Raw genomic sequence first — 16,115 nt, 5'->3', positions numbered from 1 at the left:
TCTAGAGTTGGACGTTCAGCCAACTGAGCCACCCAGCCGCCCCTAAAATGATCTCTTGTTATTGAACAGTACTGTTTTTATATCTGTCTCCAGGGAAGGAAGAATATGCAAGACGGTGCAAGTGATGGTGAAATTCCCAAATTTGATGGTGCGGGCTATGATAAGGATCTGGTAGAAACTCTTGAGAGAGACATCGTATCCAGGAATCCTAGCATTCATTGGTTAGTCTTTAAGTTCTTAAATTAAAGTAGCAGAGAAAACACGTTATTGGGTGGCCTGGTGTGAGTCTTTTCTTATTATCCATTAATCTTCCTGACTGTGACTTCATGCCTAATATATGAGTGTGTAGGATTGACAGGACAATTCTTTCAAAATATAACCGAGACATTTTACATGTTAATGTGATGTTGCCATAACTGATGGAGGTTGTTAATTGAATAACATGTCCTAATTAATAACTGCCATATGTTTTCACTGATCATTTTATGCAGTATTAATTAAATCATGTTCTTAATGTAATAATAACTTCATAAATAAAAAATTTCTTAAAGAGTTAGTATTGCCCATAAGTCAGAGGTGTCCTTGAATAAACACGAAACTTTGCTGTCGTTGCAAAGGGATGACATAGCAGATTTGGAAGAAGCTAAGAAGTTGCTCAGGGAAGCTGTTGTTCTGCCAATGTGGATGCCTGACTTTTTCAAAGGGATTAGAAGGCCGTGGAAGGTGAGCATGTATTAAAATAAAATAGGTATAAAAATGTGGCTTACGTGATAATGAAAGACACCATTGTGGTTTCTTTATGTGTTTGTTAGCACAGTGAGTAAAAGCTGGAGGAGGTTTGTGTACCCCCTAAATACCTGGATTTGAATTTGTAGTTGAGGTGTGTTGCCTCTGCATGGCAAGAGAGGGACAGAGTGTTGAAATTACCGTCTTCAGTTAAGTCACGCCCCTCAGATTTGCCAAGCTTTAAGAATTTTCTAGATGTCTGTTTCTGTAGATAAAAAAATTAAGAAGCAAATTAAAGAGTCTATTTATTTATTTGGTAATCTGTACACCTCGCCTGGGGCTCAGACTCAACGACCTCAAGGTCAGGAGTTGCATGCTCTCCCAACAGAGCCAGCCAGGTGCCCCTAAACAGCAGGTAATCTCATAGAATAAGTGTTTGATCAAATAAATGCCTTTCTAAAAGTTGACGTATTTCTCACTGTTAATAATTTTGGTCACTTCATTTAAGCATGGTATAATTCTAAGACATGCCCTCTACTTTAGATTAAAAAGTCTGCCCAGGGCTAGTTCCCAAGTCCTTTGCTTTTATTTTGGCATCTTAAAAAAGAACCTTCTGACAATGGCTGCCTGGAACTTTGTTTGGTCTTAGTCACAGGCAAATCTGACTGGTAGAGTGAAATAAAACCATGATCTTACTTTGCCCTTCTGGATTACGTAGGAAGGTCTGTTTCCCTTCTCAATATCTCTTTCTCTTTGGACATGCCTTACAGTAAAGAAGAGGAGAAATTGTGTATTTACACAAATAGCTTGGAATACCCATAGCATTTTGATTGTCTTCTACAATTTAAAAACTTTTGTGGACTGTTACAAATCTACCAAATTTTGGTAACATATTACTGTATATTCCCTTTTTATTGTAACTGTTAAAACAATATTTAAAAGAGAGAAAAGTAGGTATTTGAAAGTAGGTATTTAAAGGAGGTTTAAGGGGTGCCTGGGTGGCTCAGTCGGTTAAGTGGCCGACTTCGGCTCAGGTCACGATCTCGCGGTCTGTGAGTTCGAGCCCCGTGTCGGGCTCTGTGCTGACGGCTCAGAGCCTGGAGCCTGTTTCAGATTCTGTGTCTTCCTCTCTCTGACCCTCCCCCGTTCATGCTCTGTCTCTCTCTGTCTCAAAAATAAATAAAAAAATGTAAAAAAAAAAAAGAGCTTTAAGACAGCAGGAATAGTAGGCATACACCCACCTATCACGATGAGCCCTGTAAATCTTTTTTTTTATAAAGTTTACTTATTTATTTTGAGAGAAAGAGAGCAAGCAGGGGGGGAGGGGCAGAGAGAGAGGGAGAGAGAATCCCAAGTGGACTCAGTGCTGTCAGCGTGGAGCCTGACGAAGGGCTTGAACTCAAAAACTGTGGGATCGTGACCCGAGCCGAAATCCAGAGTTGGAGGCTTAACCGACTGAGTCACCCGGGCGCCCCAAGCTCTGTAAGTCTTTAGCAGGAGGGTGATTTGCAAACGTAGAAAGATCACCTTGACCAGAAGTATGGAGGATGGACTGGAGATGGGCATAGATGGATACAGATGAGGAACCTGATTAAGAGGATGTTGCACCAGTCGAGCTGAACAGTGAGGACCTGAACAAAGGCATTTGTTATTTGGCCAGTGAAAAATGGGTGGATTTATGAGATACATAAAAGATATGACTAATAGTTTATAGGGATGAGGAAGAGGGACAAGTTGTATGACCCCCAAATTCCAGGCTTAATTGAAGGAGCGTGCAGTTACTTGGGACACCAGCTACTTTGGGCCAAACCTCAGAGGTTGAAGGCACTTGTCCGTGGGACTGTCCTCACTTCAGATGCCAACTGCCTACTTGGGCATCCCCAGGTCTCCTTCACTTCTGGCCAGCTGGCTATACATTTGGGGGTTCTTACTATCTCCTTAGATTTGGTAATTCTCTAGAAATGACTCACAGACCTTAGGAAAGCATTGTACTTACAATCACAATTTTTATCATAGCAAATGGAGGCAAATCGGGACTAGCCAAGGGAAGAAACGCATAGGGGCAAGATCAGGAGGATGCCAGAAGCGAAGCTGCTGTTGTTTTTTTGTCCATAGAGTCAGGTTGCTTTGCCCTCCTAGCACATGGGTGTGTGACAACACATAGAGTCCTGCCAGCAAGGAAGCTCACTCAAGCTTCACTGTGGAGGGTTTTTATTGGGGTTTCATTACATAGCTGGGATTGATTGAATCACTGCCCACGTGTCTCAGTCTCCAGTCTCCTTTCTCTAGAGGTCTGGTTGACATCACTCAACCCAAAGTTGGCTCAAAGTCCTAACGCTCTGATCCTATGGTTGGTTTTTCTGGCAAGGCCAGCTACCATCTGAATTATCTCATTAGCATAAACTATATAGGGGCCTACCATGAGTCACCACATTAACATAAAATTTCAGGATTCCAATGAAACAACAAAGACACTCCTGTCACTTTGGAAATTCCGAGGATTTGTGGTCTCCACCTCCCGGGAACTGGGGGGGAAAAAAACAGCCAAATTCTTTATTATACAGCATGCACACTATAAACTGATACTGGAAATTGAGAAGAGGTGCAGGTTTAAATAGAAACAAAATATGTTTAGGTAAATACTCCGCAAGTAATTGGAAACAGAGATGTGGAGCTTAGGATAGAGTTTGGATTTAAATTAAAATAGTGAGAATATGCATGTGGATGAGCTGGTTCAAGGAGGTCTATAAAGGGAAAAGAGCAAAAGGCTTGGAATCGCTTTGAGAATGTAAAGGGCAGAGGAAGAGGAGACCCGAAAGGCACTGAGGAGAGTCCCAAAGAGGAGGAGTCTCAGGGAAGGAAGAGGGTCATAGAATTAACCCGGGGAGAAAGTGTTTCAGGAAGAAGGGAATGAATGTTAGGTATCAGCACCCTCAATGGACAGAGAGAAGGAGAAACGACAGAAGTTGAAAAATGACCCTGGCATTAGTAAATTAGGCAGTTTTAGTGAATTAGTGGAGGCGGAAGGCGGATTGTAGCTCATAAAGAAAAAATAGTAAACACATACCATTTCTTTAAGAAGGTTGGCTGAGAAGGGAAGGCGAGGTGAATAGTAGCTAGAGGATATGTAGGGTCGAGTGAAGGATTTTTTGTTAACAGGACAGATTTAAGTCTGTTTATATACTGAGGGAAGGAGCTGATAGAGAAGGAGATACAGGAAACCGAGGAGATAATTGAAAGAGGAGCTGACGTTTATAAATACTGTACTGTGTGAATCTATCTATGTACAGATGCTAATTTTGGAAATTAGCTCCTGTTGGAGGTGGCCCCATTGAAGGACATTACAGGAACTGAGAAGGGCATTCAAAGGGGACATTAGAAAAAGAAATAATGAATTTGGCTATAGCTGTGCTATATTAGTTGTTTTTACAGTTTCCAAAATACCAATCTCATGCACCGTTAAAGGCTCCTTGCAAAGCAAAATACTTTTTATAAAAGGAGTGTTTTAAATCCTAGTGACCTCTGCTCTTTCTGGGTGTCTGAATTCTATAGCTGTGTTAACCTGAAAAATAAAACTCAGTTACTTTATCAGCAAAAACTGGGTTTATTTAGGAATAGCAGAGAATTGCAATTTAGGACAAGCAAGCTATGGCAGAACCATAGGCAAGACTGGAGAACAAAGGAGAGGAACACTCTTTTGTAGAGGAAAGGAGAAATTGGGAGGCCTGTTGCAAAGAAAAAGTGTATTGGAGGGGCTCCTGGGTGGCTCAGTCAGCTAAGCATCTGACTGTCGGACTCTTGATTTAGAGTACTGAGTTGGCCTCTGCACTGACAGCAGGAAGCCTGCTTGGGATTCTCCCTCGCTCTCACTCTCTCTCTCTCTCCCTGCACCCCCTCCACTCTGCTGCTTCTCTCTCTGTCGAAATAAATAAACATTAAAAAAAAAAAAAAGAGGAAAATCTATTGGAGCAAAGTGTAAGGTTAAAGTATAGTGGTTTTTCATTGGCTGGGTTATGACACTCTTTCATTGGCTGGACTGTTGCCAGGGGAGTAGAAAAACCTTTCTTCCTCCTGCTGGGGTGGTAAAGTAGCTAAGGTAGCGTTGACTTGCAAGACCGATCTCTTCCCCTTGGGTCTGCAATCGACTAGGGGTTGTAGGGTGTGAGAGCTCCCCCTTCTGGCCTCCAGGCTCTATTTTAAAAGAGTTTTCCTTTTCTTAATTTTTACACTAGAAAAGGGTTTGGACAGTTTCTAAATTTCTGAAACTTTTATGTGCACATAGTTTTCAAAATGTAAATCCCCAGAAGCTTATTAAGCCAAATAAATGGGAAGGAATTAAGATCATCCACTATTATACGAAAGAAATGTAGCGTCACTTATATATTTGCACTCCCATTAAAAGTGTCAGAAGAAAATAGGAAGTATCTGAAAATCCAGTAGTCTTCAACACTAAACGATTGGTGTTCTTGAATAATTTTTACTCCTTATTGATTTATTTTTACAGAATAGTTTTGTTTTCAAAGGTATTAAGTAACTAAAATGTAGTTTTGAGTCTGTTATATTTAGTGGCTCTTTCATCGGTAACACTATCGTATGTAAACTATTGTCTAGCACATTAAGCTGACGAAATGCTAGCTAAATTGGTTATGCTTGAATTGCCACTAGATTTCAGTTACCTTACTAACTGATAAGTGGATCTAGTTTTGATTAAATACTGTGTATTATGTATTGTGGAAGATTGGTTTTGTCCCTTAGGAGGGCAAGGGATATGTAATTCTACTAGATGTGGTAGAAAAGGTTTTATTTTATGTTTAAATAGAGCAGTCAGTCTTAAGCAGTGCTCAAGACTATATATATGTATCTTCTTCCAGGTTTAAGAAAATTGGGTCAGTTCTTTTTTTTTTTTTTTTTTAATTTATTTGTTTATTTTGAGAGCGAGAGTATGAGTGGGGGAGGACCAGAGAGAGACTAAGAGAGAGAGAAACCCAAGCAGACTCCACACTGACAGCACAGAGCCCAGAGTGTGGCTCAAACTCATGAACCATGAGATCATGACCTGAGCCGAAACCAAGAGTTGGACGCTTAACCAACTGAGCCACCCAGGTGCCCCTGGGTAGGTTCTTTTGAAATGTATCAGAAGATTTCTTCTTGTCTGGGCCTTTTGTTGTAACACCCATTTCTGACTACCTCTGATTCGAGACATTTTATGAAATCAGTCTTCATTTTTTTTTACTGTGTAAAATGATACTCATATCAAATGCACCATGATTTCACTGTGATAATTGGGTTTACCTTTTGATGGGAATTTTTATGTATGTCAATAGCTGATGATACTTTATAAGAATGTATTTTAATCTGATAAAACATTTAATACATCTTTTGAAATTTCAGGGCGTACTGATGGTTGGACCCCCCGGCACTGGGAAGACTATGCTAGCTAAAGCTGTTGCCACCGAATGTGGCACAACATTCTTCAATGTTTCCTCTTCTACATTGACATCTAAATATAGAGGTGAATCTGAGAAGTTAGTCCGTCTGTTGTTTGAAATGGTGAGTGATGATCTATATATTCAGATTTCAAAGTACTGTTTGTGTAGACAAATGATATCCCTATAAATCTAGATCCATTCACCTGGGATCTGTTTTTAAAAGGGCAAATGGACTTATAGTTGAACAGTTCTTGACCCATGAGGAAGATATGGGGTAGTGGGTTTTGTGGAGTAGTTGATGTGTGTTTTCCTCTCTGACATAAAAGAAGGCCCTTCAGCATCCTTTCCAGTGAGGGTTGAAGACACTTTGGAATTGTGTATGTTTGATATTTCTGTATTTCTAATGAGCTGGTTGAGCAGAGTATTTTGTAATGTGTATTTTAAAAATCAAATTGATCTATCATTGACGTTTGTTCCTTTTTCATAAGGGATTTGCGGTAGTTATTTAAGAAAGTATGTATGTTTGAGGATGGTGATGGGTAATTTGTCTTTAAAAAGATTTGTATTTTGGAGATTTTCAAATACAGAAGGTATAAATAATAGTATTATGAATCCCCATGTATGTCAGCTACCTTCACCAACCATATAGCTTTTATTTTTAGAAATTTCCTTTATGTGATATAAATGATTTAATCCCTGTTGGCAACCACATGGTGACATTAAAGCAGTGCAAAATTTCTGCTCTTTTTGTTTTTACCATTTCCTTAGGAGGAGGAAATGGCATTAAAAAAATCAGATTGTTTTATGAGCTCATTAAATGGTTTCTTTAAAATATTTTTCACAAAGGCTAGATTTTATGCACCCACCACAATCTTCATTGATGAGATAGATTCCATCTGCAGTCGAAGAGGAACCTCTGATGAACACGAGGCAAGTCGCAGAGTCAAGTCTGAACTACTCATTCAGATGGATGGTAATTGATATTTAATTACTGTCACCCAACCATTATATTTCCTTTCTGAATTTTGTGGAGATTCATATTGTGGAAATTGTCAGGGAAGGGACTAGAAGGCAGTCCGAATTTATTTGTGATCATTTGTTCATCCCCCCCCCCCATTTGTTCGTGCACTCAGGAAAAGCACTTCTTGCATACCTGTCATGAATCACGTACCATTTCAGGTTGTGAAGTTACAAAGAAAAGGAACGTCATGGTCTGCAAGGACTTAACTATTCAGAGCAGAGGTTCCGGAGATGTGGTCCGGGGCCCCAGGACCCCTTTAAGACCCTTTGAAAAGGTCTGCAAAGGCTAAACTATTTTCATGATAATATCAAGATGTTATTTGCTCTTTCTGATTCTCATTCTCTCCCCGAGAATACAGTGTAGTTTTTCAGAGACTACAAGACATTTCGGATGTCGTAATAGGTGGAAAGCAGAAGCAGATAGGAGAGTCCAGCTGTTCTCTGTTGAGTCAGACATTAAAGAGATTTACAAAAATGTAAGAAAATGCCACTCTTCTTACTGGTTTCTTTTTGGTTTTGAAAAATCATAGTTATTTTTCATAAAATGGTATTTACATTAGCAAATAATAGAGTCGTTATTATATTAAAATGAAGTAATATTTAAAAAAATTCTCCATTTTAATTTCTCACGCTAAATATTGATAGTTACATTCCACGCAGACAAAAGCTCTTTGGAGCTCAATAATTTTTTTTTTTAATTTTTTTTTTCAACGTGTATTTATTTTTTTGGGACAGAGAGAGACAGAGCATGAACGGGGGAGGGGCAGAGAGGGAGGGAGACACAGAATCGGAAACAGGCTCCAGGCTCTGAGCCATCAGCCCAGAGCCTGACGCGGGGCTCGAACTCACGGACCGCGAGATCGTGACCTGGCTGAAGTCGGACGCTTAACCGACTGCGCCACCCAGGCGCCCCTGGAGCTCAATAATTTTTAAGAGTGTAAAAGGAGCCTCAGGGGCGCCTGAGTGGCGCAGTTGGGTAAATGTCTGACTCTCGATGTCAGCTCAGGTCGTGGTCTCACGGTTCATGGGTTCGAGCCCTGCGTCGGGCAGGCTCTGTGCTGACAGCTCGGAGCCTGCTTGGGATTCTCTCTCTGTCTCAAAATAAATAAATAAACTTAAAAAAAATAAAAGGAGCACGAAACCAGAAAGTAGAACCACTGGTCTAGTTGGGAAGCAGGCAACTGAACAATACGTTATAAGTTGTGTGGTAGAACTGACCTCTGGGTGCAGTGAAAACACAGTAGGAGAGGTGCCACCCAGACTAAGGGAATCATGGGAGGGAATAGCTGAGTTGGGCTTTGAAGCTTTGGCAGAAGTTTTTCAGACAAAGGAATGTCAGTGAAGGAAGAGAGTGATGGGCCAGAGCCTTCTTTTAGAGGTTTATTGTTCTGGTAGTTGTGTGGTATATGTAAAATGTGTTAATATCCAGAACGTGCTGTTTCAAAACAAATAAGATTATACACCAGCTATAGATACTTACTGAATACTTGGAGTGTGTGTTCTATATGGTGCCAGGCACTGTAAGATACATAAAACAATGTAGTACAAGTCCTCCCCTCAAAACGTTTATCATTTTAATTTCTGCTGACGTATGAAAGAAAAGAGTGAGTATGTTATATTTTTGGGGAGGGATCTAGAGGAAACCTATTAGATGTTTTAAAAATATCACTGAATATAAATTTAGCTGAATTTCATCGAGGGGTATTTGTGACTACAGTTCTGTTGCTTATTAGTTGGCGAGCTTGATTACTTTTTCTTTCTTTCTTTCTTTCTTTCTTTCTTTTTTTTTTTTTTTTTGAGAGAGAGAGAGAGAGAGAGAGAAAGGGCACAAGTGAGTGAAGGGCAGAGAGAAAATCCCAGGAGGGGCAGATAGAAAGATAGAGGGAGAAGAAGAGAGAGAGAAGCGGGGCTACCCAAGCAGGTCTTGAGCTCACCCAGTGTGGGGCTCGAACTCACAAACTATGAGATCATAACCTGAGTCAAAGTCAGATACTTAACAACTAAGCCACACAGGCAGCCTGGAGAGCTTGATTCTTTGTGGCAATGGTTGAATCAGGAGTTTAGTAATAATTAAGAAAATACCGTATTGAACTGGGTTGCTTTAAATTCACTACTTTGTGGGGCGCCTGGGTGGCTCATTCGGTTAAATGTCTGACTTCGGCTCAGGTCACGATCTCATGGTTCGTGGGTTGGAGCCCTGCATTGGACTTTGTGCTGACAGCTCGGAGCCGGGAGCCTGCTTCAGATTCTGTGTCTCCCTCTCTCTCTGCCCCTCCCCACTCACGTGTCTCTCTCTCTCTCAAAAAGAAATAAACATTAAAAAAAATTAAAAAAAAAATAAATTCTCTACTTTGTTATGCCAGGCTACAACTAGAAACTCTTATCAATAAACTTTGTGGAGTGTTTGATGTTTTTTTTTTTTTTCACTGAACATTTTCCAGAGTTGCCATTGTGTAATCTGAAGCTTCTTTTTTTTTTTTTTTTTTTAAATTTTTTTTCAACGTTTATTTATTTTTTTGGGACAGAGAGAGACAGAGCATGAACGGGGGAGGGGCAGAGAGAGAGGGAGACACAGAATCGGAAACAGGCTCCAGGCTCTGAGCCATCAGCCCAGAGCCTGACGCGGGGCTCGAACTCACGGACCGCGAGATCGTGACCTGGCTGAAGTCAGACGCTTAACCGACTGCGCCACCCAGGCGCCCCTGTAATCTGAAGCTTCTTATTCTAAAATTTTAATTCTGAAAAAGTAGACTCAATGTGCATATATTTTGTTTGGTATAAAAAGAAATGCTATTTTCAGTAGTGACTGATTATTAGATTTATTCTCAAATTTTTTGTTGATTTTTAACAAGTCACTTAGAAGTTTGAAGGATAAAATTGTCGCAGTATATAACCTGCAACAAATGTTATGATTGCATGCTAGTACATTAGTAGATGTGAACGTTTTTATTCTTGAGAAGATAAATTAGACTGACAACTAAAATAAAACTTTTTTTTGAGGAACTTCATGATTTAAAAAAATAAGGAAGAAAACAGCATAATCTCCCATGCCTCTTCTTTTCAGAGCAAATTAAATCTATATTCATTTTCTTACAGAAAAAAAAATTTTTCTTATTGGATTAGATGATGTAAATCGTTACCTCCTTGTTTTGTAGTTATCTGTTGATGTGTCTGGTTCTGCCACCATACAGAGGTCAGAAGGACTGCATTATTTTCGTCATTGAGCCTATGACGAAGCCTGTGGCTGATGCTTAGAGATGTGAGTTGAATGAAAGAATAAGGAACAGTAAGAAAAACTCCTTTTGCCCTTACCATTTATAGGAGTTGGAGGAGCTTTAGAGAATGATGATCCTTCCAAAATGGTTATGGTATTGGCTGCTACTAATTTCCCGTGGGACATTGATGAAGCTTTGAGAAGGAGATTAGAAAAAAGGATATATATACCTCTCCCAACAGGTATGATGCCTGCCTTTTACTATATATATATTTTTATTTTACTTCCTGTTACCTTTTTCCATTTACGTAAGAATTTAGTCCATTGGCATTCCGCTTAAAGGTTGTAGTATCACAAAACCAACTGGTCTTAGGTGGAAAGAGAGGCCACAGTAGTTCTCTGTTGAGCTCCTTACATTTCAGAGCAGTATTCGTGTTAATAAATTTGATAGGATCTCTAAATTTTTACTTTTTTTTTTTTGAATGTTAATTTTTGCGAGAGAGAGTTTGCACGCATATGCAAGGGGGGGGTGCAGAGGGGGAGAGAGAGAGGGGGACAGAGGATCTGAAGTGGACTCCGAGCTGATAATAGAGAGCCCAGTGTGGGGCTCAAACTCACTAACTGTGAGATCAGGACCTGAGCCGGAGTTGGATGCTTAACCAGCTGAGCCACCCAGGCGCCCCTGAATTTTTACTTTTACAGTCCTCATTAAATCTTAAGTGATTAAAAATAAAGTTCTCTTGGGATTTTCTTCAAAATATGCTGCTCCGAAAAATATAATTTCATCCTATTGAAGACTGTTGAAATTTTCCTAAGTGAATTTTTTTCTTTTTATATTGAAATAAAATTTACATAAAATTGAGATAAAATTTAAATCTTAAGTGTGTGTTCTGGTGAGTTTTGACAAATGAATATTCCCGTTTAATCGGTACCCTACTGAAGATGTAGGATATTTCTGCACCCAGGAAGTTGCTATGTGCCCCCTACCAGTTAATTCAAACCCTTAACTGGCATTACCTTTCCTGGTTTTTGTCACCATAGATGAATTTTACCTACTATTAAACTTCACACGAATGGAATCGTAATATGTATGTACTCTTGTGTGTCTGTTACGTTCAGGCACCATAATGTTTTGAGATTCATCCACATGGTTACGTGTATTGGTATATTCCTGATATGATTATGCCACAATTTATGTATTCCTTTTTTGGTTGAACATTTGAGTTATGTCTAGTTTAGAGCTATTATGAATGAAGGTGTAAATAATTCTTGTGCAAATCTTTTTGGGGATGAGTGTTTTGGATCCTATTGGGTACTATAGCTAAGAATAGAACAGGTGGGTCCTAGGGTAGATATGTATATGTTTAACTTTATAATACTCAAACTTTTCCCAAGTGGTTGCACCATTTTACTCTTTCACCATCAACCAACGAGAATTCCAGTATTTCCACATCCTTGCCAACATTTGGTATGGTCGGTATTTTAATTTTAGTCCTCCTAACAAGTCTGAAATACTCTAATTATGGTTTTAATTTGTGTTTCTCTAATGACTTACGATGTGGAGTGCCTTTTCATGGGCCTGTTGGTCATTGGTATATCTTTTGTGCAGTGTCTTTTCAAGTCCTTTGCTCAGGTTTTAATTGGTTTATTTGTTGTTCTATTAATGCTGTGGAGTTCTTTATCAGATGTATACATCATGAACATTTTCTTCCAGGGTGGTTTGCCTTTCAATTTTCTTTATGGTGTCTATTGATAAGGAAAGTTTTCATTAGTTATTTAAGTTTATTTATTTTGAGAGAGAGAGAGAGAGAGAAGGAGAGAGAGAGAGCACGATCAGGGGAGGGGCAGAGACAGGGAGAGAGAGAGAATCCCAAGCAGGCTCTGCACCATTAGCTCTGAGCCCAGTGTGGGGCTCAAACTCACAAACTGTGAGATCATGACCTGAACAGAAACCAAGAGTCAGATGCTTAACTGACTGAGCCACACAGGCACCCCTATTTGTTTATTTTGAGAGAGAGAGAGAGAGAGAGAGAGAGAGAGAGAGAGAGAGAGAGAGAGAGAGATAATGAATGAGCAGGGCAGGGGCAGAGACAGAGAAAGGGAGAGAGAGGATCCCAAGCAGTCTCTGCACGATCAGCGCAGAGCCCAATGCGGAGCTTGAACCCATGAACCGTGAGATCATGACCTGAGCTAAAACAAAGAGCTGGGCACTTCATTGAATGAGCCACCCAGGTACCTCGGAAAAGCTTTAATTTTGATGGTCTTCTTGTTAAGCTTTTCCTTTACAGATAGCACTTTTTGTGTCTTAAGAAATCTTTGTTTACTCCAAGGGGCAAAGGTTTTCTCCTATTTTTCTTTTAGAAACTATAGTTAAATCTGTGGTCCATCTTGAAGTAATTTTGTGTGTATAGTATCGCTTAGAGGTTGAGTTTCATTTTTTTCAAATACATATCGAGTTGTTCCAAGCACCATTTGTTGAAAGGAGTTTTCTTTTTACATTTGGTTAGTTTGGCACCTTTGCTGAAAATTATTTTTCTGTGTATTTGTGGGCCTATTTCTCAGTTCTCTGTTCTATTCCATTGACTTAAAAATAAATAAGTATAAGGCTGTCTAATTAGGTTATCTGATTTTTCTTAAGTTTTGATACCTTGTCTTGAAAAGAATTTGTCCATTTCTTCTAATTTGCCAAATTTATTGGGATTTGACCTAATACAAATGTGCAAGCTGACTAAAGGGTTTATGTGAGGCTGTTGATTTCACGTCTGGTTCTGGAGCCTGAAGTCAGTAGCGAGAGCAGTCAGGAAGACAAGATGAAGTGGTGGAAAGAAAGACAAATTATAACCTCTGGGGACGAGCTGGGACCCCATGAGGACATACTGGAACCCATGCCGGGCTCTCATTGCCTCTAAGACTTCCAACTTTGATGACTGGGATGTCCTATTGAAGAAGCTGGCACTGTTTGTAACAGTATTAAATATACACCTGGCTAAGGAGTCAAAAAAGCTGAAGGAAGAAATCTGCCCTAGCAGGGCAGAGCCAGCAGATAAGTGACAGTATGCTTGAGCTGCAAATGCACTTCATATTCTGAACCAATTTTCTGAGTTGATTCATTTCTGCCTTTTAAATTTCACCCATAATGACTTATGTGGTGCACACTGAATCAGAACTATTCAGTGAGGAGAATTCTAGGAAATGAAATTACAAGTGGACATAATACAAATCTATACACCTAATTTTCCTTTTATTGTCTGTAGGGTCTATAGTAATGGCTCAGTTTTCATTCCTAAAATGGGTCACTTGTGTTTTATCTCTATTGTTCTTGAACATCTTGCTCTAGAGATTTATCAATGTTATTAATCTTTTAAAAACTCAATATTTTGCTTTGCACTTTTTCTGTTTCCTATGTCATTGATTTTTTTCTTTTATTTTTATCATTTCTCCATTGTACTTTGAGTTTAATTTTCTCTTTCCAAAGGTAGAAATTTATGCTATTGATTTTAAACCTTTCTTCTTTTTTTAGTATAAATATTTACAGCTATAAATTTCTCTTTGTGCACCACTTTGGCTTTATCCCACAGATTTTGCTATAGCATATTTTCTTTATTCAGTTAGAAATATTTTCTAATTTTCCTTTTTGTTTTTTTTTTTTTGTTTTTTTTTTTCTTTGACTCTTGGGTTATTTAGAAGTTTGTGGTTTACTGTCCAAATATGTGAGGATTCTCTAGATATCTTCTTGTTGATTTTTAATTCAATTCCATTATAGTCAAGAACTACTCTGTAGAATGTCAATTTTTAAATTGTATTGAATTTATTTTATAATTCAACATACAGTCTTTCTTGGTGACATGTTTTAGTTGCGATTAAATAGAATGTTGTTCTGTGTTTGTTGATTACAATATTCTGTAATTGTTGGTCAGATCAAGTTAGTGTGATAGTATTGTTCAAATCTTCTAGATTCTTACTGACGTTTTTACTCTAGTTTTTTTTTTTATCAATTACTGAGAATGGGTTGTTAAACTTTTCAAATATGATTGTGAATTTGTTCATAACTGTTTGCCCTAATTCTCTCAATTTTTGCTTTATGCATTTTGAAGTTCTGTCATTAGGCACATAGATAGTTATCGTTGTTATGCCTTCTTTGTCTTTCTACCGTTATAAAATATCTCTGTCTCTGGTTACATCCTCTTTGGCTTGATGTTAACTTTTTTTTTAATGTTTATTAAAGAGAGTGAGAAAGAGAGTAAGCAAGGGAGGGGCAGAGAGAGAGAGGGAGACAGAGGATTTGAAGTGGGTTCTATGCTGACAGCAGATAACCCGATGCAGGGCTTGAACTCACAAACCGTGAGATTATGACCTGAATCAAGTTGGATGCTTAACCAACTGAGCCCCCCAGACACCCCAGCTTGATGTTTACTTTGATATTAATACAGCCTCACCATCTTTCTTCTGCTTACTGTTTGTATGATATATCTGCTTTCTTCTTTAATTTTCACCCTGTCCTTATTTTTACGGTGTAGTTCTTGTAGACAGCATATAGTTGGGTCTTGCTATTTATCTAGTTTGTCTCTGTTTTTTAATTGGAGTATTTAGTCCATTTAAGTATAATGTAATTATTGATATGGTTATGTTTAAGTGTGCCATTTTGTTTGTTTCTCTGTACCTCTTTTCCTAATTTCTTTTGATAATTGATTTTTTTATACACTTTAATTCCTTTATTGGATTTTTTTTTACCTGTACCTATTTTTTTAGCAGTTAATCTAGGGATTATATGTACCTGTAACTTCTCACAGTCAATTTAAAGCTAATACTGTACCACTTCATGTAAAATATAATAACTGTTTGCCTCCCTCTGCCTTTGTGCTGTTTTGTCATGTATTTTACACCTACATTCATTGTAGATCCCACAATATAATGAGATTTAAATTGTCAGTTTAAACTTAAGAGGAGCACAAAAAAGTAGTGTTTTTCATTTACCTACATATTTAACACCCCCGCTGCTCTGCTTTTCTTTTTTAAGGTCCAGATTTTCATCTGGGTCTATCTCCCATTTGTCTGGAAAACTTTCTGTAACATTTCTTCTGGTTTAAGGTCTGCCAGCATCAAGTTCAGTTTTTGTTATCTGAAATGTCTTTATTTCACCCTTATTTCTGAAGGGTATTCTTGATCGATAAATAATTCTGGGTTGGGAAGTTTTTTTGTTTTGTTTTTTCTTTCATTACTTATGAGGATATCATTTTGTCATCTTCTGGCCTCCACTGCTTTTTGCTGTGAGGTTAGCTTTCATTCATCTCATTGTATATATAATGTGTTTTTCCCTCCTGGCTATTGTTTTTCAAAATCAGCTTTATCAAAGAATGATTTATATGTAATAAACTTTATCCACTTACAATGTGATGATGTTGACAGTTGTATACAGCGTGAAACCATACCCCAATCAGGGTACAGAACGAATCTTTCATTATGATAGGATTTCTTGTGCGCCTTTGTCCGTTCTTCTTTCTTCCCAACACCTTCTACCTCAGGCAACCACTGATCTGATCTTTGCCATTCTAATTTTGAATTTCATAAGTAGGATCATACAGTATGAATTATTTTGGACTGTCTTCTTCAGCATAATTGTTTTGGGATTTATCAATGTTATTTTTTTACTGGTGAGTAGTAGTTCCTTTTATGGCCATATTACAGATTACTTATCCCTTCTCTTATTGATGGATATTGCGTGGTTT

The 16,115-nt window shown here is 38.5% G+C and overlaps 1 protein-coding gene across 4 annotated transcripts in view; it reads left to right on the top strand.

The window, feature by feature from the left end:
- KATNAL1 (katanin catalytic subunit A1 like 1) overlaps positions 1-16,115 on the top strand; it is a 102,491-nt gene that overhangs the window by 57,463 nt on the left and 28,913 nt on the right. For all 4 annotated transcript variants that reach the window (XM_043576100.1, XM_043576080.1, XM_043576089.1 and 1 more), the window contains exons 5-9: positions 94-221; positions 618-723; positions 6,118-6,276; positions 7,002-7,128; positions 10,497-10,631. In XM_043576100.1, coding sequence (XP_043432035.1) covers positions 94-221; positions 618-723; positions 6,118-6,276; positions 7,002-7,128; positions 10,497-10,631 — 655 coding nt within the window. The remainder of the gene's footprint in view (positions 1-93; positions 222-617; positions 724-6,117; positions 6,277-7,001; positions 7,129-10,496; positions 10,632-16,115) is intronic.

This window comes from Prionailurus bengalensis, chromosome A1 (assembly GCF_016509475.1).
Source record: "Prionailurus bengalensis isolate Pbe53 chromosome A1, Fcat_Pben_1.1_paternal_pri, whole genome shotgun sequence".
NCBI lineage: Eukaryota > Metazoa > Chordata > Mammalia > Carnivora > Felidae > Prionailurus > Prionailurus bengalensis.
This window is presented reverse-complemented; position numbering and strand designations above follow the sequence as displayed.